Source organism: Amblyraja radiata, chromosome 20, assembly GCF_010909765.2.
Source record: "Amblyraja radiata isolate CabotCenter1 chromosome 20, sAmbRad1.1.pri, whole genome shotgun sequence".
Lineage (NCBI taxonomy): Eukaryota > Metazoa > Chordata > Chondrichthyes > Rajiformes > Rajidae > Amblyraja > Amblyraja radiata.
The window spans coordinates 25718738-25743173 of record NC_045975.1 but is presented as its reverse complement, the minus strand read 5'-3'; the positions used below and the strand labels follow the sequence as shown (position 1 = coordinate 25743173).

At 44.2% G+C, this 24436-nt stretch overlaps 1 protein-coding gene across 4 annotated transcripts in view; it reads right to left on the bottom strand.

Annotated features, from left to right (window-relative positions):
- hps5 (HPS5 biogenesis of lysosomal organelles complex 2 subunit 2) overlaps positions 1-24436 on the bottom strand; it is a 48293-nt gene that overhangs the window by 6690 nt on the left and 17167 nt on the right. For 3 of the 4 annotated variants that reach the window (XM_033039112.1, XM_033039113.1, XM_033039114.1), the window contains exons 8-19: positions 23520-23591; positions 23337-23425; positions 21160-21338; positions 19396-19554; positions 17745-17901; positions 17171-17294; positions 15478-15627; positions 14538-14609; positions 11297-12174; positions 9625-9745; positions 3003-3158; positions 558-677 (exon numbers count right to left, since the gene is read on the bottom strand). In XM_033039112.1, the coding sequence (XP_032895003.1) occupies positions 558-677; positions 3003-3158; positions 9625-9745; positions 11297-12174; positions 14538-14609; positions 15478-15627; positions 17171-17294; positions 17745-17901; positions 19396-19554; positions 21160-21338; positions 23337-23425; positions 23520-23591 (2277 nt within the window). The remainder of the gene's footprint in view (positions 1-557; positions 678-3002; positions 3159-9624; positions 9746-11296; positions 12175-14537; positions 14610-15477; positions 15628-17170; positions 17295-17744; positions 17902-19395; positions 19555-21159; positions 21339-23336; positions 23426-23519; positions 23592-24436) is intronic. The other variant, XM_033039115.1, reaches the window with a different exon arrangement.

Below are 24436 nucleotides of genomic sequence, written 5' to 3'. Positions count from 1 at the left end.
AAACTGTTACAAGGTAAATCTTCCTTCTGCACTGTGGTGACCCTATTACAAAATCTGGCTCTTGACATATTACTCACTAAACACAAACTCTGTAACACCGTACTGTAATTATGCAATTTGGAATTTATTCATGGGTTATGCAACAAATTACAGAATTTTATCAACTGCCTAAATATGCCAAGTCATTTGTTGTGTCAATAATGTATCCTTATTATTCACTGTATCTTTAATGCAGGGATTGCAGCAGTTCAATTAAGGGGCTCACCATCCTTTCAAAGATAATTGGGGCTAGGAAATGCTGGTTAACAACTCTCAAATCCCACAAAAAATAAATTAAAATCCCATTGCCTCCAGGTTTTGTGAGTAAAACTGCAGAATCTGGGAAACAAATCATATTGTACATCCTCAAGTATTTTCAGATGGCCACTGTGTTTTCAGATTTGCACTGTGTGAAACGATTTACTCTATTTATAATCCATGCACACTGTGATGCAAGGATCACAGTGCAGCAAAGTTTTAAAGCCAGCATAGTGAACTTGAAAAATATATCTCCTTACCTTGGATTTTCATCTATATCTGTGGTGTCAGCTCTTTGAGGAGCATCATGAGACACAGCAAGTTGCAGCCATTCCATTTTCCTACAGTTTGGCTGAAGGATAGCCTCCAACAGGTCCAATCTGTTCACAGGAAACACAAGAACTTAAGAAAATAAGAGTGGAACTGTCTATCATATATATGGATCAAGTCAGGAGTGTGATAGCATACTCTCTACCTGCCTGGATGAGTGCACCTTCAACAATACTCGTGAAGTTCGACACCATACAGTGAATAGAACAGTTGCTTGACAGGCACCCCTCAAATAGAGTTCCAACGCATTATATCCAATTGATATCATGAAGACATGCATCGTAGGGAAACTACCTATACCCATTTACACTAAGCCTATATAAATTCAATGTTTAGGAAGAAACTGCAGATGCTGGTTTAAACTGTAGATTAACAAACTGTAAACAAAAAGAGGGTCAAACAGCATCTCTGGAGAAAAGGAATAGGTGGCGTTTCAGGTTGAGACCCTTCTTCAGACCAGGTAACCCCGACCACCCCCCACCCTTACATTAGTCCTCACATCCACCCCCCACTTTGAACACCTACTATCCTCCCACAGGACCTCATCGCAAGCTCCCATCCACTCCCCTGCCCTCCAATGACCCCAACCCCCCCCCTTCACCATCTGTGTCTTGTCTTCTCCATCACCCCTAACCTCCCCCTTTCCGATACATCTGTCCTCAATAGAGGCCTCACCTTCGTTCCCCTTCGTCCCCACCCCAAAGAGTTCCGGGTCCATCATGATGTAGAGCTTTTCCTACATCGCCTCCACCTCCATGCCTTTTTCTATGGGAAGAAGTCTTTACCACCCAGTGATGACCCCTTCTCCCAACTCCACTGCTCTCCCTCATCTTGGACTCCAGTTTGAAGAAGGGTCTCGACCCGAAACATCGCCTATTCCTTTTCTCCAGGATGCTGTCTGACCCACTGAGTTACTCCAGCTTGTTATGTCTTTCTTCAATTCAATATTGTTCTCTCCACATTCCCATCAATTACTTCCAGATTCTACCATTAACCTCATACAGGACATCATACAGGGGCCAATTAATCTATCAACCAATACATCCTTGAGAAGTGAGAGAAAATTGATTAGGAAGGAACAAAAATTGATCATATTTTATGCTTATTATCATTCTCCCATCTTTGCTGGAATGTGCACTTTAGCACATCTGAGGGTATGATTAGGTAAAGGCCAATTGTGTTATATTGTCTAAAGATCTGTATCCAACTGGTACTTCCGGTGGATGGTTTCAACTTTGGGCAATATTGGATTCATTCCTAGAGTGATGTCTAAAGAGTAGTAACAATACCTGTTTTACATTTTTGCACATTCCTAGTTGTCCTTCAGAAGGTAGTGGTGAGCTGCCCTCGAAACACTGTAGTCCTTGAGGTGTGTGCACTTCCATGGAGCACAGGGTAATTTTAGTTAATTTCGTCTGACCACCCTAAGGTCTTCCAATTTCCCCCCCAAAGTGTGGTAACCAGAATTGGAACAATACTCCAGTTGTGGTTGAACAGTGTGATCACATTCTATGCTTCTATTTATGAAGCCCAGGATCCCCATGTATCTTTAACCATTTTCTCACCCAGCCCTGCTTCTTCCAACATTTGTGCATGTATTCCTTAGATCTTATTTTTCCAGTAAATCTTAGAGAATTTATATTGCCTCTTGTAATTTATATTAATTTGTTGCAAAACGCACTCACCTCTATAGCTTTCAACATTTTGAATACTACCATCTGAAGAAATTGGAAGTTGAGAGAATACAGACACGTAAACATAGCATGCATTGTCCTCCATTTGACTGACAAGCTGGCTACAAGTACAGTGCAAGATCTCTAGTTTGAATTCTTTACACTGAGATGTATCTAAGAAACAAATTTAATTAAATCATAATAATAGACACAAAGTGCTGGCGTAACTCAGTGGGTCAGGCGGCATCTCTGGAGAAAAAGGATGGGTGACATTTCGGGTCGGGACCCTTCTTCAAACTGAAAAAGAGTCCTGACCCAATACGTCACCCATCCTTTTTCTCCAGAGATGATGCCTGACCGGCTGAGATATGCCAGTAGTTTGTGTCTATCTTTGGTAAAAACCAGTATCTGGAGTTCTTTATTTCTACATGAATCATTATGATCTTTGTTAATCTTTAACAGTGGCATATTGCCCACCTATATTAGAAAAATGTTTTATGTATATAACGTTGTAACACAAATGACCAACAAAACAATTAAAGGCATTTATTGTATTAATAATATGTGATCTGGGAGCAAACAGAAAACTGAGCAAAGATTCCGTAATGCCCATGGGTAATTGTAGCATGGAATTTGGATGAGGATATCAGGCTCGTGATCTTCCAGTGTACATCCCACGAGTCACATTCGTCTAACACCCACCTTTGGTCCTCTAGCTTGGATTTAACCAGGTCGTCCAGGTATGCCAAGAAGTGACCTGGTTGATTATTACACAATTCCTTTATGTCAGATGGGAGAATGTCAGGGTAGAACTGGACAAGAGATCTCAATGCGAGTTCACCAAATTTCTCGTAAATTCTGCAAAGATTACAAATATAATTAGCATAGAGGACAATGATCAATGACATTTTAAACATTGTGTGTAGGAAAGAACTGCAGATGCTGGTTTAAATTGAAGGTAGACACAAAATGCTGAGAACTCAGGGCAGCATCTCTGGAGAGATGGAATGCGTGACGTATCGGGTCGAGGCCCATCTTCAGACTGAGTTACTCCAGCATTTTGTGTCTGCCTTACATTTTAAACATTGGCTTTTACTGAGGTTTAAATGTTCTGGACTTCCATACCACTGTTGCGCAAAACCACTAAAATTCACAAACGGTCAACACCAAGTTCAGAAGCATTTGAAAATATGCAAAACTGAAAGGCTGGAAACACTTTGTATCTGACCCCCTTAGCTTTAAGCCAGCTTGAGATCCTGTATCTAACATGACCTATTCATTTGAAGAGGCTCCCTCCAGGATCTGAAAAAGTAAGTGAAAGCAAGATTTTTAAAGATCTTTAATTAATACTAGACCAAGTGGGATCCGTTGGGTCCCTGTCACATAGGAGGCCTGGTCCCACAATGCAACCCGTTCCCCCAATCGCAACATTCGACCACTCACCCATAGCCCCCAACTGCGCTGGGGCGGTTCCTCTTTTTAAACTTAAATAAAAAATCCAATTGCACATGCTGCCAGTACTCAATGTCTTGGGATTTGCAATGTTGTAGTGGGCAGGGCCAGCAATTGAGGGGCAGTTTATTTAAATGAGATTCCATTGTGATGCCATAGCTGTAACAGCCACTACAACTTCGTCATTTTTCTCAAAGTAGGGTTTTGTAAAGTAAAAAATGTGAATAACTTGTAAATTATAACATCAATCTGAACGAAATTTGATAAAAACACACAAGACAATTGTGAGTAACGTGGTTCAAAAATTGTAGCTCTGTCCTGTACCGTTTTGACGTAGTTCCGGGATCACGCACGCACGCACACTGAATCACAAACAAGATGAGAGTTTTAGTAATATATACTAGACCAAGTGGGACTCGTTGGGTCCCTGTCACACGAGGGGGGGCTGGTCCCCCAACGCAACCCGTTCCCCAATGTAAGATTCCACCACTCACCTGTTCCCCCAATGCAACCCGTTCCCCTAATGCAATATTCCACCACTCACCCATAGCCCCCAACTGTGCAGGTTGGCTCGACTTCATTTTAAACTTTTTAAAAAATGCAATTGCACTAACATTTTTTAATTCTTTAATGTGATGTAGGTCCCACTGTCAAGACCATCTTTTGACCATCCAAATCTAATCATTAAACTTTCAATTTAGAGAGCAATTAAAAGACTTTGCAATCACATATGTGCTGGGTTAGGCTGGCAGATTCTTCCCCTGAAGGACATTTGTTGCCAAGGAATCAGTGTCCTGGGATAGCAACATTGTAGCCGGTGGGGCTACAATCCCATTGTGATGTCATAACTGCTAGCTGCCAGTGCAGATTTGAAGAAAGTGGGATTTTGTAAAGCTAAAAATGTTAATAACTTATAAAATATAACATCAATCTGAACGAAACGTGACACAAACCACCACAGGACAATTGTAAGTTGGTACAAAAAATTCAGCGTTATCGTGTACTTTTTTGGCGTAGTTCCAGGATCACATATGCACGCATAGATAGATAGATAGATAGATAGATAGATAGATAGATAGATAGATAGATAGATAGATAGAAACAAACAAACAAGATGACGGGAGGCCTGGTCCCCCAACGCAACCCGTTCCCCCAACGCAATATTCGACCACACCCATAGCCCTCATGGGAGGCCTGGTCCTCCAACGCAATCCATTCCCCAATGCAAGATTCCACCACTCACCCGTTCCCCAACGCAATTTTCCACCACTCACCCATAGCCCCCCAACTGCGCAGGGGCTGCACATTTTGCCTTACTCACCCTCCCTAATTTTAAACTTTAAAAAAAATTCAGTGTACTGTGACATTAAAATATTTAAGAAAAAATGCACCCTCCCTCCATGCTGCCAGGAATATACTTGCTGCCAGGAATATAAAAAAATGGGATTGCAACATTGCAGAACTGAGTGTCATGGAATTGCAACAATGTAGCTGGTAGGGTTACAATCCCATTGTGAATACATAGCTGCAGAGAGAAGATTTTTTTCTCTAATATGGATTTTTTAAATTAAAAAATGTGAAACAACTTGTGAGATATAATATCAATCTGAACGAAACTTGACACAAACCACCATAGAACAATTGTGAGTAAGGTGGTACAAAAATATTAGCGCTATCGTATACCGCTTTGGCTTAGTTCAGGGATCACATGGATACGTGCACACGCATGTATAGATAGAAACAAACAAGATGAGAGTTTTATAAATATACTAGACCAAGTGGGACCCGTTGGGTCCCTGTCACATGGGAGGCCTGGTCCCCCAATGCAACCCGTTCTCCCAAAGCAAAATAATCCTCCAATCATCCATAGCCCCTATGGGAGGCCTGGTTCCCCAACGCAACCCGTTCCTCAACGCAGTATTCCACCACTCAGTCATAGCCCCCAACTGCAGCTCATTTCGCCTTATTCACCCTCCCAAATTTTAAACTGAAAAAAAAATGCAATTGCACCTGCTAGCTAGCAGAACTCAGTGTACTGTGACTTTAAAAAAAATGCAATTGCAATTGCACTTTAAAAAAATCTGTGCTGCCAGGAATATACTTGCTGCCAGGAATATTTATAAAAAGGGATTGCAGTATTGTAGCTTGCAAGCGCACTTGCAAGTGCTGGCAGGACTGAGTGTCCCAGGATTGCAACATTGCAGCTGGTAGGGTTACATTTCCACTGTGAAGTCATAGCTGCAGAGGGAAGGATTTTTTCTCAAATTTGGATTATTTAATTTTAAAATGTGAAATAACTTGTGAAATAGCGCTATCGTGTACCGTTTTGGCGTAGTTCCGTGATCACAATTGGACAGACACGCACTCATAGAAACAAACAAGATGAGAGTTTTCGTAATATCCTAGACGAAGTGGGACCAGCGGGCCTGGAGCAGCACTCCCTCACTCCCTCCCTCCATAACTCCTCTCCCCTCCCTACCCCTTCCAATCCCTCTAGCCCCCACCTCCCCACATTCCCCCCACTATCCCTCCTCACGTCTCCAACTGCCCTCCACTCCCTCTATTCCCCACTCCCCCCTCCTCTCCTTCTATTCCCCCTCTGCCTCCTCACCTCCTCACTCCTCCATCCGGAAGTGGCGGCGCTGTTAACAGCTGCGGCTCGCCTGCAGTCCGTCTGTCTTTACTTTTTTCTGTTGTTTTTTTTGTCTTGTTTTGGTTAAGTTTTAGTTTGTTGGGTTGTGTTAGAGGGGGGGGGGGGGGGTGAAACATGTTCTCTGTCTCTTCCTTCGGGGGAATGCGACTTTTTCGTGTTGTATCCCCCTTCTCTGCCTCCATCTGCGCTGAGGCCTAATGGCGGAGCTGGCGGCCTCCAGCCTGAGGCTCCGGAGGCAGAGCCAGCCAGGACTTACCAACGAGAGGCTGGCCGAGTTTGGGGCTGAGGCAGCGGTGGCCCGACTTGCTGGTGCGGCGTTCTGGCTTTCGGCGGCGGCCTGGAGCTGATGCAGCGGGGCTCGGAGCTGAGACTGCGGGACCCGGAGCTGGGGCAGCGGCCTGGAGCTGGGGCGGCTGCCCGGAGCGGAGACTGCGGGACCCGGAGCTGGGGCGGCGGCCTGGAGCTGGAGCGGCGGCCTGGAGCTGGGGCGGCTGCCCGGAGCTGGGGCAGCGGCCCGGAGCGGAGACTGCGGGACCCGGAGCTGGGGCAGCGGCCTGGAGCGGAGACTGCGGGACCCAGAGCTGGGGCGGCGGCCCGGAGCGGAGACTGCGGGACCCGGAGCTGGGGCGGCTGCCCGGAGCTGGGGCAGCGGCCCGGAGCGGAGACTGCGGGACACGGAGCTGGGGCAGCGGCCCGGAGCGGAGACTGCGGGACCCGGATCTGGGGCGGCGGCCCGGAGCGGAGACTGCGGGACCCGGAGCTGGGGCGGCGGCCTGGAGCTGGGGCGGCTGCCCGGAGCTGATGCTGTGGCGGGCCGTCTCGGAGCGGAGACGGCGTTCCGGCTTTCGGTGGCGGCGACATCACCACGGAGGTCCGCTGAACTGGAGGGCGGCATCTCCGGCCTGGATCGATCGCCTCAGCACAGAGGGAGAACAAGGAGAGAAGAGACGGAGACTAAGACTTTGCCTCCATCACAGTGAGGATGTGCTTGGTGAACTCACTGTGGTGGATGTTTAATTTGTGTTTATTGTATGTTTTGTTTTTATTGGTTCTGTGTATGACTGCAGGCAACCTAATTTCCTTCAGACCGAAAGGTCTGAATGACAATAAAGGAATCTAAATCTAAATCTAAAAAATAATCTTCTTTCTCCTCTCCTCCTACCCTCCCCAATCCCTCCCTCACCTCTCCTTTCCCCTACCCTCAATCACTCCCTCCCTCTCTCCATAACTCCTCCCCTCCCTACCCCCTCCTCCCCACTCTCCCTCCTCACCTCCCCCACTTTCCCCTCCCTCTCCGCCCCTACCCCCTGCTCTCCCTCAATCCCCTCAGAATCCCTCCTCACCTCCTCCATTTTACCCCTCTCCCTACTCTCCCTCAATCCCCCCAGTCTCCCTCCTCACCTCCCCAGGATCTCAAGTTTGCTGCTCCTCTCCCTTCTTGCGTGCCCAGGAGGAGCATCAGCAGTCAGCGCCCTCAGAGTCAGGCTCAGCACCCAGGCCTCGGATCCTTGGGCAGAGGCGGGCTGGCGCCGGCAGAGGCGATCGTGAACCGGTGACTGACAGCGGACGCGGCCAAACAGTGCGGCGATGGTGCAGGAAGATGGGTCGCCATCCCGGCGGTGACTGACAGGAGAGGAGACCAAACTGCATATGTGCGTTTTTTCAGATTTTTAAACCTTAATAACTTTTAAAATATACCATAGATCGGAACAAAACGTGTTGCACTTGCAGCACAGGAAATGGTGAGTAAGGTGGCGAAAAATCGTAGTGCTATCGTGTACCGTTATTGCACAAATAGAAAATCCACGCAAGCCGGAAGATAACAAGATCAGAGTTTCAGTTACACAGGAAGTTTGGTCCCCCAACGGAATATTCCACCTCACACATAGCCCCCAACTGCACAGGCGCAGCTCATTTCCCCTCATCCCTAGCACTCTCTCTCCCTCCTCTTCACTCTCTTCTTTCCCCTCTCCTCCCCAATCCCTCCCTCTCCTTTCCTTACCCTCAGTCACACCCTCCCCCTCCATAATCCCTCTCCCCTCCCCTCCTATCCTTCTATCCCCCACCTCCCCTACTCCTCACCTCCCCATCCCCCCCACTATCCGTCCTTACCTCCCCCACTGCCCTCCTCTCCCTCTATTCCCCACTCCCTACCTCCCCCAATCCACTCCTCCCTTTTTAAACCTTCATAACTTTTGTACTATTTCATTGATCGGCTATTTGACTTCCAGCAGAGGAGAATGGTGAGTAAGGTGGCGAAAAATCGTAGCGCTATGGGGGATCGTTTTTGCGCAAATTTAAATACAGCGCAGACCGGATGTGGTCAAGATGAGTTATAGTAATAGTATAGATAGCTAGACTAGATCAAGTGGGACTCATTGGGTCCCTGTCACACGAGAGGCCTTGACCGCCATCACAAACCATTCCCCCAACGCAATATTCCACCACTCACATATAGCCCACAACTGCGCAAGCGCGGCTCATTTCCCCTCATCCCCAACACTCCCTCCCCCTCTTCACCCTGCCTCATCTCTCCCCTCTTCCACTCCCTCCCTCACCTCTCCTATCCCCTCAGTCACTACCTCCCCCATAACCTCTCTCCCCTCCTTACCCTCCTCCTTTCCCTCTATCTCCCTGCTCCCCCACTCCTCACCTCTCCCCTACCCCACTCCGCCCCACTAAACACAATGTTTAAATAACATTTCTCCTCCTCCACTCCCCCACTCCCTCCCTCTCCTAACAACAATGTAACAAATCTCTCATTGCACTGGGTGGAACACTGTTGATGGGCACTTTATGCAAATTATATCCCATTGCGACGTCATACGCTGCTAACCGCCAGCGGAACACTGCTGACAGGCAGTTTAGATATATTCGATCCCATTGTGATGTCATAGCTGCTAACCGCCGGTGCAGATGGAAGAAATTTTTCTCAAAGTGGTGTTTTGTAAAGTTGAATATGTAAAATATAACATCAATCTGAATAAAAGTTTGATACACCACACCAGAGGACAATGGTGAGTAAGGTGATCCAAACATAGCTAGATAGATTATTGTTTTCAATCCTTAGTTGCTTCTGGCAGTACTCTCTGCCTCAAGTACAGGATGCGACAGAAAGTCTACAGTGCCACCATGGTTAGTTTGTAAGAGGCCACAATATATGTTTGAACTGGAAATATTCATATATTGATGATTAACAGCAAATTTAGCCAGGCTCACCTCGCTGCATGTGCCAGTAGAAAAGAACTCCCTTTCCTCTGTTCATCACTGAGTATCTTCAGTACTTTTCGCAGTTCCCCATCATTAATGGTATTGGTGATAGGGTCTGAATGAGTTACCTCTGAAATAATAATAAATCAAACAGGCATACTGTAGTTAGTCGCAGCCCTGGTGACTGCACTCGCCCTGACTTCATAGTTCTTATTGGAACCTTTGTCATCGTCAAACACCAGCCCCAAAAACAGAGATACAAGGAACTGCAAATGTAGCAGAAGAAACACAAAAAGCTGAAGTAACTCAGCAGGTCAGGCAGCATCTCTGGAAGACGTCAGGGAACATTTTAGGTTCCAAGCCTTTTTCACATGGGTCTGACAGAAGTCAGAGGAATATGAAGAAGAGTTCACATCTTCCAAAGATGCTGCCTGACCCGAGTCACTCCAGCACTTTGCGTTTTGTTTTTAACCAGTACCAACTCAGTTTGAAGCAGCACCTACAGGTAATGCTGATCACAAGCCTATTCAACCGCAGCGAGAACAATTTCAGCCTCAGCCCTCGCCATGCATCACTCTAATTATTGGTGGCACCGAGTTTCACGCAGCTCTCGTCTCGTCTCACTGCACTAAAGGTGAAATGCCAGCCAGCGCCACCACAACTGGTTTCACATCTGGAAGGGTAGCCCTCATTGTACAATCACTGGTAGCGATTCTGGACATAGCAAAATGTAGGTAAAGCCAGGCTTCAACAATATACAATGCCAAGGCAGATATTTGTTAGATTTCAGACATTTCCATTCAGTAATGTACCTTTATTCTCTTGCTACCCTTCTTGGCATCAAAAGCAACAATCATAATCAAGTATTCATTAAATATCTGGATGGACACTGAAGAACAATACAGAACAGGAAAGTTGACCGATATTCCTTTTCCCAACTGACACAATCAATTGTAACTCAATAATGTTGTAGAAGTTGCAATCTGCTAACGACCAAACACTTTTTCAGGACTGTGCAATTCAACTGTTTGCTGAATAAGCCTGTTAAGACTCACCTAGTATCTAAAGACAAAAATATTTTTTTAGTGAAGTCAATGAAGAGATTAAAGGCAGCAAGTCCTTTAATCCTTGCTATATTCAGACTGAACTAGTTTGGTGGTGCAAATGAAGGATCAATGCTGCCCCTCTCAGTAATGATGAGGTGTTTCAAATGAATTAAGGAAAAATATTAATGCAGACTGCTCTCTCATGGTATATGATTGATGGATATAATACCGAAGGATGTAATTAGTTTAGTTTAGTTTAGAGATACAGCGCCGAAACAGGCACTTCGGCCCACTGAGTCCGCAGTGACCAGCTATCCCCGTACACTAGCAGAATCCTACTCGCTAGGGACAATTCACAATTTTTACTAAAGCCAATTAATCTACAAACCCGTACATTTTAGGGTTGTGGGAGGAAACCGGAACACCTGGGGAAAACTCATATGGTCACATGGCGAATGTACAAACTCCATACATACAGCACTCATAGTCAGGATCGAACCAAGTCTCTAGAGCTGTAAGGCAGCAACAAATTTTCCGCAGTGCGCCGTGCCGCCCACCGTGAATGAAAGGGAGACAGAAAAAAAATCTGTAGAATCGGAAGGGCAAAATGAGTACAAAGTAATAGTTACAATTACCTTTTAATCCCAGGAGAAACGTTTGCCACACCATTGGAGTGGCCCAGTTGAAAATGGTGATGCAGCGCCTCACCCTTGTCAAATCCAGCAGGAAGAAGTAATTGCGCATGAACAGACAGGCCTGAGTTTCAATCTCATTTCCAGTTAATTCAGTTTCATCGGATGTGTCCTCACGCACAGTTTGAAATATTCTCAGCTCAAAACACAAGGTAGTCAGTTCCACCATGTCCTTGAAGAGATCTGTTGGTATGCTGCAGGAAGGGATCGTCACAAAGGGCACTGTGGATAAATCTGCTGAAATCTGTATTTCATCAACCACCGAGTCCTTAACATCATCTCTCTGTTCCACCATTTTCTCTGCAGAGTTTTGGACTAACTGCTCCTCCAGCTCCTGATGGCCAACTGGTGCTGAGATTTCCTTCTGCTCTTGGTGCTCAGCCGAGTCCAAATCCACTTCTTGTTCTCCATCGCCAGGAAGGGAAGTTGGTTTATCCACCTCTTCAGTATAGAGTGCAGGTGATCCCTTCTCACCCTCATCCTCCTCTTGAAATGGAGTAGCTGGTTCCTTTTCACCCTCTACATGGCTGAAAGTTTCTAACTTCTCATCCTCTTGATGGCTGGCTGCTTCTGGCCCCGCCGTCTCTCGATGGCTAAATGTTTCTGCATCACATTTCTCTTGATAATCAACTGTTACCGATTCATCCTGCTCATCGTTTTGATGGCTATATGCTGTTGACTCCTTCAAGGTGGCAGTATCATTCACAATTTTAGTTTTCATCTTGTACTGAAATATTTTTTCCAAATGAGGTAGCCAGCATCGCATTGTTTTCTTCAGAGGTGTGGTCTCAAACAAGACAAGAGGGTCCTGTAACTTAACTCTGAAATTTAAAAAAAAATCCCTCATTTTTAAATTGGTGTATAAATTGGTGTCCAGCTCCAGCTTTAGGTATTATTATTTCAAGTAGATACACATCAATTCAAGTACATTTTAAATACTAGTGAATTCTTTACTAGTCTCAGATAACAGATAGTTTAATGCTAATGAAATAAACCAGTTCGGTATTCCGATTGCACATGTACAGGTCATAGGTCGCTCGCGGCTGTGCCACTGCAAGGGTACACACCTGCATCTCGTCCCTATCCAGCCGTCGCTGGGCCGTCCCACTCCCCGTCCCCTCCCGGACGGGAGTGGAGTAGCGCTGAGGAGGGGGGGTGGCGCCTGCTCCAGCTCGGCTCAGCCTGTCCCGGTGGGTCGCTGTCCCGTCGCAGCGGCAGCCCAGGCCCGCAGGCGGCGTGGAAAAGAACCACCAACTCCAGCTCAACCCCACCCATCCCGCCGGCGGAACAGGCAGAGTCGAGCTGGGGCCGGCGCCTCCTCTCCGCGCTTCCTATGGGCCTAGGCCGACACTCCCGTCCGCAGACCTCTGGATAGAAGACCCTCCTTCACACTTCCTACACGTTAGACTTTTGCGCCGTGGTTGGGATGGGTGGGAGCGGGGATTTCCACGGGCAAGGAACAAATGACCTAAAGTTTGCGTTGAGTGAACTGAGTGTTCTTAATGTCCTCGTCATACACCGGCGTTTTGTGAGAGTAGTTGGATCCCAGCTTCAGCTCAATCAACGTCGGTCACATTATTCGGACAGGCGGCGGGAGATCAGGAGCTGATGTGAGGCATCGACAATGCTCTGGAATCCTGGTCGGCCGCTGCCGAGCAGCGGGATCGAGGAGGCAGCGCCTGACCCGGGGAGTAGGTGTCAGTTTTTCCAGCGGCGCGCGAAGGGGCACCAGCTACCGCGACCTACTCACCTGTCGGGCGCTGAATCCTCGATCCCGGGATCCAACTACACACAAAACGGCGGTGTACGACAAGGACAGTAAGGACATTCAGTTCACTCAATGCAAACTTTCGGCGATTGAGACGAGGGGGTTCTGAAGTTGCACTCTCTCGATTGAGGACATTTTCTCGACTCTCCAAGAAGCAATGAGCCATGGCTTTACCAGTGGTTGGCTGTCTAACTGAAACCTCTCTTCCCCTACCTCTCACCATCTCTCCCTGTCTCCCACTCGCATCTACCCCCTCTCTCTCGCTGTTACACCCTGCCCTCCCCCACTACTAGGCATCCCGTTCGCTTTTTTTATTCTTGAATGACCTTTCAAAAATCCCATGATTCTTTGTATTTTTCGGAATACGGAATAGGCTTATTAGAACAGAAACTACTACGTTCATGTAGTGGTTTATTGCTATTTAACTAATTCTGTGTATAATGCTGTGTGATTGGCATAGCATCCTTTTCAGGCTCAGAAAAGAGACAAAAAAGGTGGCAATTTCAATGGGGAGAGAGAAAACAAGACACATACATTGGCAGGCAAACTATAGTTGAATAACGGAAGGTGAGTAGACAATACAGAAAGAGAAGTCTTGCTCTCTGCGGAACTTGTTAATAGCTGGGGGCATAGTATAAAGGCCTGGGAAAGAGTTATCATAAGATGACAGAATTTCACTTTATGTTTGAGAGTAATGTGGTTTGAATTGTGGAAAAAGGGCTAATATTTAAACCAAGCAGGTGAGAGAGTTATGAGGTGGATGTTATCTACGATAGATTGAGAACTTAAAGGATGTGATAGCCGATGGCAAGCATATATAAACAAAAATCATAATTATCAAATAATATATCACGAGGAATACAAATGTGACTGGAAGGATAATATTAGTTTAAATGCTTACATTTTGCCAAGAGAAGTGAGCGTGATGACGGGAAAGATTTTCAAAGATAGTAAGGTAAGCAAGAATTGATAAAGTACTTTCCTCTGATTCAATTTTCTAACAAGAAAAACATTTGTAAGTACAAAGCTTCCATTGCAACTTTTGATTTATGAATCATTAGTCCAGGTTATTTCAGATTTTAATATATATATTTTCTCTAGTACTTGGTATAGCATCCTTGAGTTCAGGCTCCGAAAAGAGACAAAAAAGGTGGCTATTTCAACGGGGAGAGAGAAAACAAGACGTAAATTGGCAGGCAAACTATAATTGCCAGGTTTCAGCAATATAAGATCCATACCAAAGATGATATACAGAATAATGCGGAGTAAGATCTTCATGCCTACCGACCTGTCTTTAATTTAACATATAATGCTGTAAACGTGTTCAAAATTACAAGCATCTTATTCCTCATCACTCATTAAACTAATAAGAATCACATCACAATCACAAAGAAAAACATCCTAGTTTACACTCACAGAGTTTCTGTTGTTGCTTGTCGCAAATCCTGCAGTCTGTCCTTCTCTTGCGAAATGTCAACAATTCTGATTCTGTGCAAATTGGACAGCAAATCACAGTATCAATAACAATCCAGCACCACTTTAAGAAAGATTTAATCTTCATACTTTGTGTCTTGCTCTGATCCCCCATTCCTACTTTTTAGGCTTATTTCAACATTTATTGTTCAATTGAACACATCTTCAAAAATATTATTACAATAAATCTATTCATAGGACAAATAAAGAATAGAACAGAACAATTTTTCGGCCCGCAATGATTGTGAACTTGATGGCAAGACCAGGATTGGTGTCCCATGTTTACAAGGTCAATAATCATTAACCATTGTAGCTTTGCTACCACATGATCAAAGAGGGATAAAAGGTAGAGGCAAACAATTTTACATCAGCAGCATAAAAAAAAACTATAAACACTCAGTGCGTCTAGCAACATCCATGGCATCTCAGATCAAGGACCCCTCATCAAAAAAGATGCAAAGAGTAGGAGAAATGGAACGAACAAAGTGTGTCTGCAACAGGAAAAAAAAAAAAGTGTTCGCCACGGACTTGAAGGGCCGAGATGGCCCGTTTCCATGCTGTAATTGTTATATGGGTGTAGACCAAATTTGTCAAAAGTTACAATTAAACATGAGCTCTCAGAGAAAGATAGATATTTGTTATGTTCCTTGCTCCTCTCTGCAAATTAAAACACATTTTTATTTTACTTTTCCCATTCTGATGAAGTGTTCTTAATCTGAAAGATCAACTTAGGTTTGTTTTCCCCCTATGAATGCCACTTGACCTGTAAGTGCTTCCAGGGATTTCTGATTAAGTATTGGATTTTCAGCATCTGCAGTTTTTTGCTTCAATAATGAAAGCAGTTGACCTAGTGAATGTCTCATGAAAAAAGGAGTTTCCTTACTTTTGCTCAAGCAGAGGTGAATTTGTTACTGGAGTAATCTGAATCTCAAACTGTGGATCATCATTTTTCATTTCCTGTTTGAATCTGGAGTCAGAATTGGGATGAAGTGTGCTGATAGTTTCTTTCGTTTTTCTGACAAAACTGGAGACACTGTAAAACAAATTAGAGAGTTCAACAGACAAACAAAGAAGGCATTACTTCTCCAGAATGTAGACAATTTTCTAAAGTAGAAGACATTCCCTCTTCGCCCCATCTCTGATGATCAGTCCTGGGCCCAGCACATTGCTACAATCACAAAGAAAGCTCACCACCGAGGTTTGAGGAGATTCGGCATGAACTTCTACAGATTACGGCAAACTAACTAACATCACAGCCTGGTTCGGTAATAAACGAGTTCGGTATTCCGACTGCGCATGCCCAGGTCATAGGTCACAAGCGATAAAAAATCTCGGCAGCCATGCCGCTGCTTGGACATAGACCTGCGCCTCATCTACAGTCAGGATTGATCCCGGGTCTCCGGCGCCGCAATCGTTGCCGAACCGCCACTGGACCAACCCCGTCCCCTCCCCAGCTAAACTCTGCCTGTTAACCTACCAGCCCAACCTGGACTTACGGGAACGACGGCCCAGGCTTACAGCCAGCGCCGAGAAGCAGGGCTAAATCCAGCTCAACGCTGCCTGTCTCGTCTGGTTAACATACCAGCTCTGCCTGGATCTACGGGAACGACGGCCCAAACCTACAGCCATCGCGGAGAAGCAGGGCTAACTCCACGGCTCCGGGCTGGTGTCCCGTCAGTTCTGGCAGGGCTGTACGTTAACCCGGCGAGACGGGCAGAGTTGATCTGGATTTAGCGCTGCTTCTCCGTGCTGGCTGTAAGCCTGGCCGTCATTCCCCTAAGGGACTGAAATTCTCATTTCAGTCCTAAATCCTGAACCTATGATCCCCTCATTTTGGATCCTACCTTAAACCAGGTAAAACTAGTAACTGCACAGAGATTGAACTCCATCTCTCTGCTCACATTATAACTATAACCTTATTGGATTAAGGGTGGTCTGTGTCCCTGCATGACCCACTTTCGGCCTACGTTGAGGAGTCATGTCAGAACCCAACACGCAAGGTGTCGCATCTCCACAATAAAAGGTACAAGAAGCTGTCACTTTTTCCATAAGGAAGCTTGCTATCTAACTGAACCAAAGGCATGGGAAATTTAAAATTTGAAAGAATTTAAAATGTAAAATAATAAACATAAATTCATGAATGAAATGCTATGAATAAAAATTCAATACTGTTTTTTTCAACAGTTCCTCTGCTTCCAGACTAAAGTTCCACAGATACCAATGAACTTTCATTCCTCTCATTTACTCTTCAGATGTGAGGCTAGGCAGCGAATGCTCATGGACAATCTGATGAGGAGAAACCACAGCATAGGACAATTTTGTAATTGCACAGTATCATGCAGACTTCCCAGTGGTAGATACTGGATTAGCTTTTCCCTGTCTGGCTCAGATGCACAAATAAAAAGTACCCTTTTCACTATTGACCCTCCCCAATGTCTACAAATTAAGATCCAATCTCAAGATGCTTTGGCCATATGATTTAGAAACATGCAATCTTCATTGGGAGGAAATGGATTTACTGATGTCTCACATCGACATCTGCAGTACTGTGGGTGTCATAACAATCACTAGGTTACCTTTCCTTCACAGCTTGTAAAGACACTCGTGATGCTGTGGAACGGAATGACAATGGAAGATGGAATGGAATCAGTGTCTCACTCCGATCACCTTCAATATTCAGGAAAGAATGGGAGACATTGTCTGACAAATGGAAACAGAAAGAACATCAATGGACAACAGCATAAATAATGAATGTCTTCTATCAGGGCAGCTTGAAGGATTTTATTGTTGGCAATTTATGAATGAGCACATCTCTTCATCCTTAATGTTGTTAAGTGACTATCTACAATCTTGATAGATTATTGGGAGGCTGTGCCCCAGCAAGCCCTTACCTTTGGCAGAAAACCACTACATGCCATAACATATTCTCTGCTAAATATGCATTGTACTGTTAAGATGCATTTGGAGCTAACATATGGTTGCAGTGTATGCTTCTGCTGAACTGATAAATAATCTGATTCTTTGCAAATGTGCAAAGTGCAACATTTCTCAATTGCACTAACCCCATTGAAACAAATCAGGCAGAAATCCTGCAAAACAGAGATTTATTTGCAGCTCAGCCTCCTTCCCTGGTGCATCATTCATCCTTACCCTGCTCTCCTTGCTCTTCCTCCTGTACCAAAGAAAATTCCCGCAACCTCTCCTCTTCAGACAGGTGGCTATGCAATGAACCAGAGTCCTCATCTGATTGACTGCCTCGACGACTAATTACACGATAAATACCAGAATCCAAGATATTAAAACTCTCCTGAAATAAAGAAGATATCAAATTTTAAAATCTGAAAGGTTAATGCATGGAAAACATAGAAACATAGAAAATAGGTGCAGGAGTAGGCCATTCGGCCCTTTGAGCCTGCACCGCCATTCAATATGATCATGGCTGATCATCCAACTCACTATCCTGTACCTACCTTCTCTCCATACCCCCTGATACCTTTAGCCACAAGGGCCACATCTAACTCCCTCTTAAATATAGCCAATGAACTGGCCTCAACTACCTTCTGTGGCAGAGAATTCCACAGATTCACCACTCTCTGTGTGAAAAATGTTTTTCTCATCTCGGTCCTAAAAGACTTCCCCCTTATCCTTAAACTGTGACCCCTTGTTCTGGACTTCACCAACATCGGGAACAATCTTCCTGCATCTAGCCTGTCCAACCCCTTAAGAATTTTGAAAGCTTCTATAAGATCCCCCCTCAATCTTCTAAATTCTAGCGAGTACAAGCCAAATCTATCCAGTCTTTCTTCATATGAAAGTCCTGCCATCCCAGGAATCAGTCTGGTGAACCTTCTCTGTACTCCCTCTATGGCAAGAATGTCTTTCCTCAGATTAGGAGACCAAAACTGTACGCAATACTCCAGGTGTGGTCTCATCAAGACCCTGTACAACTGCAGTAGAACCTCCCTGCTCCTAAACTCAAATGCACTTGATGTTCTGAGGTAAAGCTTTTGCTGGAGACAGTGGTCCACAAATCATGTTGTGATATCTAGGGAGCATGTTCTCCTTCTGCACTAACACCTTCCCCATTCTTCTGCTCCAATCTAAAGGGAGACCCAACAGGTCATGGCACCCAGCATCTAGTATGAATTATACAGAAAGGAGCAGGAAGGCAAAGGAGATTGGGGATGGTGATGCAAGGACAGAACTCGGGAGTGAAGTGGGAGATCTGAGGAAAGGTGGGATAATAGGGAAGGCTAATGGAAATAAGAAGACTTGCACCCTACTCCATCCGAATCCAAAGGCCTGGCACTGCGAAGCACTTCAAATCTGGGCTCTGGCAAACCTATGTCAGCAAAGCATGCCAGTAAGTTGCTTAACTACGAAGAGACAGTATGATTGTGTTCAGTGTTAACATCTTTTCCAAAGGCCTGACCATCACCAACAAGAAGCTAGGTTATTCATCTCAATTGTTCGTGGGAAAGCCCAACAAATCAAAAAACACCAATAAAATTATTAAAAGATTGGGTGTTCATTTACCCATGGAATCAACTGTGAAACTGAAATATTGTTTAAAATGTGAAGGGCATCATCATTAACATGGCCCATTACTTTCTTGGCAAGGCCCCATCATTCTCATCCCAACCTATGGATCCTAGAACCTAGAATAGATTAGACATAGTTGAATGGTGGAGTAGACTCATTTGGCCGAATGGCCTGCTGCTATGACTTATGAGCCCAAAGCTCGGCAGATATCTTGTACAAACATTTTGCTAGGACACAAGATCATCACAGAAAAACATACGTGAGAAGAAAAGCTGCTCCTGCGACTGCTACAGGCTGAGTCAAAGGGTTCCAGCTTCAGCAAAATTTCCTCTAAGTGGGTAACGAGGTGGCCCTGTGTGGCTGAATCCAGCTGTGTCTTCAGATGTTCCAATCTATCTATGGACAACAGTTTACGGGTCTGAAGAGACAAACACCAACAATACTGTTAAATGACACAAAATGAAATGATTCACATACATAACATGATATTTGGCAATATTTCTCATTACACGACTAAACATTTTCAACATTTTCTCTGTTGTGGATATTTTTAATTAAATTTTCAAAATATTCTCATCCATGAAATAGTGATGATATCATACCACATGCGGACCTTACATAACATCACATTTTCCTGCTCACTTTAAGCTCACAAAATTCTGAGGCGCTATGACAGGATAGATGCTTCCTCTCATGGATTAAATCTAGAACTAGGGAGCAGAGATTCACGATAAGTGGTCACACATTTAAGATAGGGGTGAGGTGAATTGTCTCACCTCAGAAAGTTGTAAATTTATGGAATTCTTTTGAATATTTCCAGAGCTGGGTTAGATTGATATATGGATGAGAAGGGGAAATCACAAATTATGAGAATTAGGAAGGAAAATGTAGCCAATATTGAATTGTTGGCCTGGCTTGAGGGGCTGTATGACCAACTCCTACTTCCATTCCCAGGAATGAGTAATAATAATAATAATGGATGGGATTTATATAGCGCCTTTCTAATACTCGAGGCGCTTTACATCGCATTATTCATTCACTCTTCAGTCACACTCGGTGGTGGTAAGCTACTTCTGTAGCCACAGCTGCCCTGGGGCAGACTGACGGAAGCGTGGCTGCCAATCTGCGCCTACGGCCCCTCCGACCACCACCAATCACTCACACACATTCACACACATTCACACACAGGCAAAGGTGGGTGAAGTGTCTTGCCCAGGGACACAACGACAGTATGCACTCCAAGCGGGATTCGAACCGGCTACCTTCCGGTTGCCAGCCGAACACTTAGCCCATTGTGCCATCTGTCGTCATATGATGCGTGTTTGACAGCACTGGGCCTATACTCGCTGGAATTTGGAAGAATGAGCGGGGACCTCATTAAAAGGCTTGGATGGAGTGGATGTGGAGAGGATGTTTCCATTAGTGGAAGAGTCTAGGACTAGAGGTCATAGCCTCAGAATTAAAGGACGTTCTTTTAGAAAGGAGATGAGGAGGAATTTCTTCAGTCAGAGGGTGGCGAATCTGTGGAATTCTTTGCCACAAAAGGCTGTGGAGGCTGTCGGTGGATATATTTAAGGCAGAGATAGATAGATTCTTGATTAGTACAGGTGTCAGATGTTATGGGGAGAAGGCAGGAGAATAGGGTTAGGAGGGAGAGATTGATCAGCCATGATTGAATGGCGGAGTAGACTTGATGGGCTGAATGGCCTAATTCTGCTCTTATCACTTATGATAATTTCATACATTATTATATTTACATACCACAAACCCGTTAAGCCAATATCCCTGAACTTTAACCCACCACTGGAGTTACCATAACACACAGAAGCCCAAATAAATAATAGCCCATGTGATTACATCCTCACTTTATACTACAGTAAGTAAACTTCTAAAGTACTGCAATAATTAGACAATTCTTTGGGATGACATCATTTTAATGTGAAAGAATCTATACATAACTGTATAAAAACATATAGATAAGAGCCCAAGATTGCTAATCTCAAAAAGTCATGGCTTAACTCACCCTGCTCTGAATAATGGAATGCTGGAAGAGGCAACAAACTTGTGTAGCTAGAGTCCACATCTCCTGCCGTAGTAGACGTTCGATACATCGCTCCCCTGACAGTAGACACATGTGAGTTATCCGCCCATCACCATGCAGACAGAACAGTTTGTTTTTGAAGATGGTCACATTTTGAACATCTGACAAGGGAAAAAAAAGGACAAATCACAACTAACAGGAAAGTCTGTAGTTACAGAAGGGAATTTTACAACCTTCCAGAATAATGAAATTTTACTATTAATGTATGCACATCTAACATGTATATGAATGAATGAATGAATAAGTTTATTGGCCAATTATGTACACATACAAATAATTTGCCTTGGTGTTCCGCTCGCAAGTAACAACAGACATACAGTAACAATTAAGAATGACATATAAAACATTAATAATAAAACATTACAGTTTAAACATGTGAATGAAATACCACAGCAAAATGAGGCTACATACTTGCGTTACGAAAAAATGCCCAAATTCACAACTGATATAATGCAGGGCCAACCCACAGCTCTCGCCATGCCCATTGTAATCTAGTATGAATGTTGATGTCCCAATGGCCTAAAGGGCCTGTCCCACTTGGCCGTCATTTACGCGACAGGCCGGTAGAGACTGACGCACGACGGTCGCACGCGTCATCATGCGTCCGCACAACCGTCTGGAGCGCGTGACATCATTTGAAGATAGACACAAAATGCAGGAGTAATTCAGCGGGACCGGCAGCATCTCTGGAGAGAAGGAATGGATGATGTTTTGGGTCGAGATTCTTCTTCAGTCAGAAGAAGGGTCTCGACCCGAAACGCTACCCATTGCTTCTCGCAGAGATGCTGTCGGTCCCGCTGAGTTACTCCTGCATTTTGTGTCTATCTCCAATCGTCTTGGCCCCGCTCTGGGAGTATGAGTGGGGGCGGATCCGGATCCGCAACGGCCGTGAGCCCCAGGTCGAGCTCGGCGATCGCTTGCCTGCTTCTGCTGCTGTTTGAGGTGAGCCGTTTCTCTGCGCCAGGGTGTCCCACTTGGCCGTCATTGACGCGACAGGCTGGTGGCACGCGAAGATTTCGTGCAGAATGAAATCCTGGAGCGCTGCACGATACTGCGCGCAACTCCACACTCCTCCACGCCACTCCATGCGCCTGTCCCGCGCTACCCATGCGCTACCAGGTCTCGTAAATGGCGCGCAAATGACGGCCAATTGGGACATGCCCTTAAAGCGTCCAATAGTCAACACTGCTTAGTCTTATCAAGAATCTCCAGAGCCTTGCCACCACAACGCTCTAATGCTCTAAAAGCCCTTAACAGGAGGCAAATTAAGGGCAGAGCTTCACCTTCTGTCAAAATAGTGATGGTTTAATAAAAGTTATTAAATATCTTCCGTACAGAAGCATAAAACTAATTTAAATTGTTTTAACTAATTAAGTCTTCAAGAAATAACATTTAATGAAAATATTAAAATACTGATATGTAATTGAAAACTATAAATAACCTATCAGCTGTCTATCATCCAAATTTCATTCAAAAGAATGGGGATACTCATCCCACTAATGCAAGATCATAACATTAGCATCAACTAGAGCAGAGGCACTAATGAACTTGCATCCATCATTCTATTCACCCCAGATAGATCCAAGTCCAAGATGTATTTGCAGGAATTAAATGTCCCCTAAATTCAATCCATATTGTATAGTATCTGAAATATTGGATGAGCCAGGCAAAATATATTATTCCGGCATTTAGTTAGGTGATTTTGGATCAGATAGAATGAGCTGCGTCCGGTTAATACTTGGCTTCTGGTTAATACTGACCCAAGTAATCCAGAAAGATTAAAAAGCTGAAGGAGACCTACTTGACAATAAAAGCTTCAATCAATTAACAAAGCTTATCAGATTTTGCTGTGTTATTGTCGATGGTTTTAAAAATATGAACCAAAAAATGACAAATGACTGCATGAAAGTGATGACCACACTAGTTCAATCTTGTAGATCACCATAGCTACAGTAAATGGCAACATGAACTACCTGAATTCACTTCAAGAATACCCAGAGTTAGTAGTTATTTCCCAGTGTGAGGATATATCAAAGAAGTCACAAAACAAATGTAAAAAGCAAGCATCAGAATACACATAACCTGATACAATATTGTACCTTTCAGCTCACTCCAGAAAAGCACCTGAACACTCTGCGGAATAAATACATATATCCCTCGGTCTGTCCAGCTCAGAACATAATTCTCACTGTTGGGGAGGAAGAAACAGAAATGCCCAATTATTAATAGTTATCTAATAAATATTCACAGGTCCATGTTACAATCTATTCATTTATGCTCACCTTAAACACAAGAGTCTGGGAAAAGAGAGAGATTGTGGAGAAGGGGAAGTCATGTTGTATTGCAGCTCACATCTGAAAAGGAAATTAATATCCTTCTGAATAAGTATCAAAATACAAAAGAAAGAAATAACAGGTACAGCAAATTACTATCCTACTGATATTGGAAATTCAACTTTCACTAAAAATTAAAGGATATTAGTGAAGGACCATATTTTTACCCATGTTTATGGATGACACTATTCAAAGACAAAATGTGGTGTGGATCAGAACAATGAATTAAATTAATGTAGACATACTAACTAAAAGATCAAAACACTGGCAGACGTGCGGTAGAGATTATTTTCCTGTGATCCAACGCAGATAACTGACAATGGGGAAAAAATCTGAGTGCTGTAGCAAAGTAAAGAGATTTAGATTTATAAATCACTAAAATGTACTCCGTTGGATCAAATAAATTGTCATAGGTCAAAACAAATGTTTGGCATTATTAAATAAGGGGATTGGACTTCAAAAATGGAAAAAGATGGTGCATCTATTAGATCTCTGGTTGATTAGATCGTAAAAGCATTCAATTTTGGAACCAAATATCGGGAAAATACTATTTGTGCTGAAAAGGGCACAAATTTAAAATATTTACTGCCATCAGGATGCATTTTTTCCCTACTGAGCAACTCAGTAGTGAAAATCTGAAACTCACATCGCCAAAAAACCTGGGATTCCAAATGAATTAAAATCTTCACAACTGACAACAGTTTTGTTGGGCACATCCATTAAAGGACAGAAGCAAGAAATGGTAAATTAAGGCGAGGTTCTATCAGCTTTAGGGTGCAGAGTGGCACACCATGTTGGTGGTGCTGCCTCCCACTCGACCCTGACCTCTGCTACAGTCTGTCAGGAGTTTGCATGCTCTCATTCTG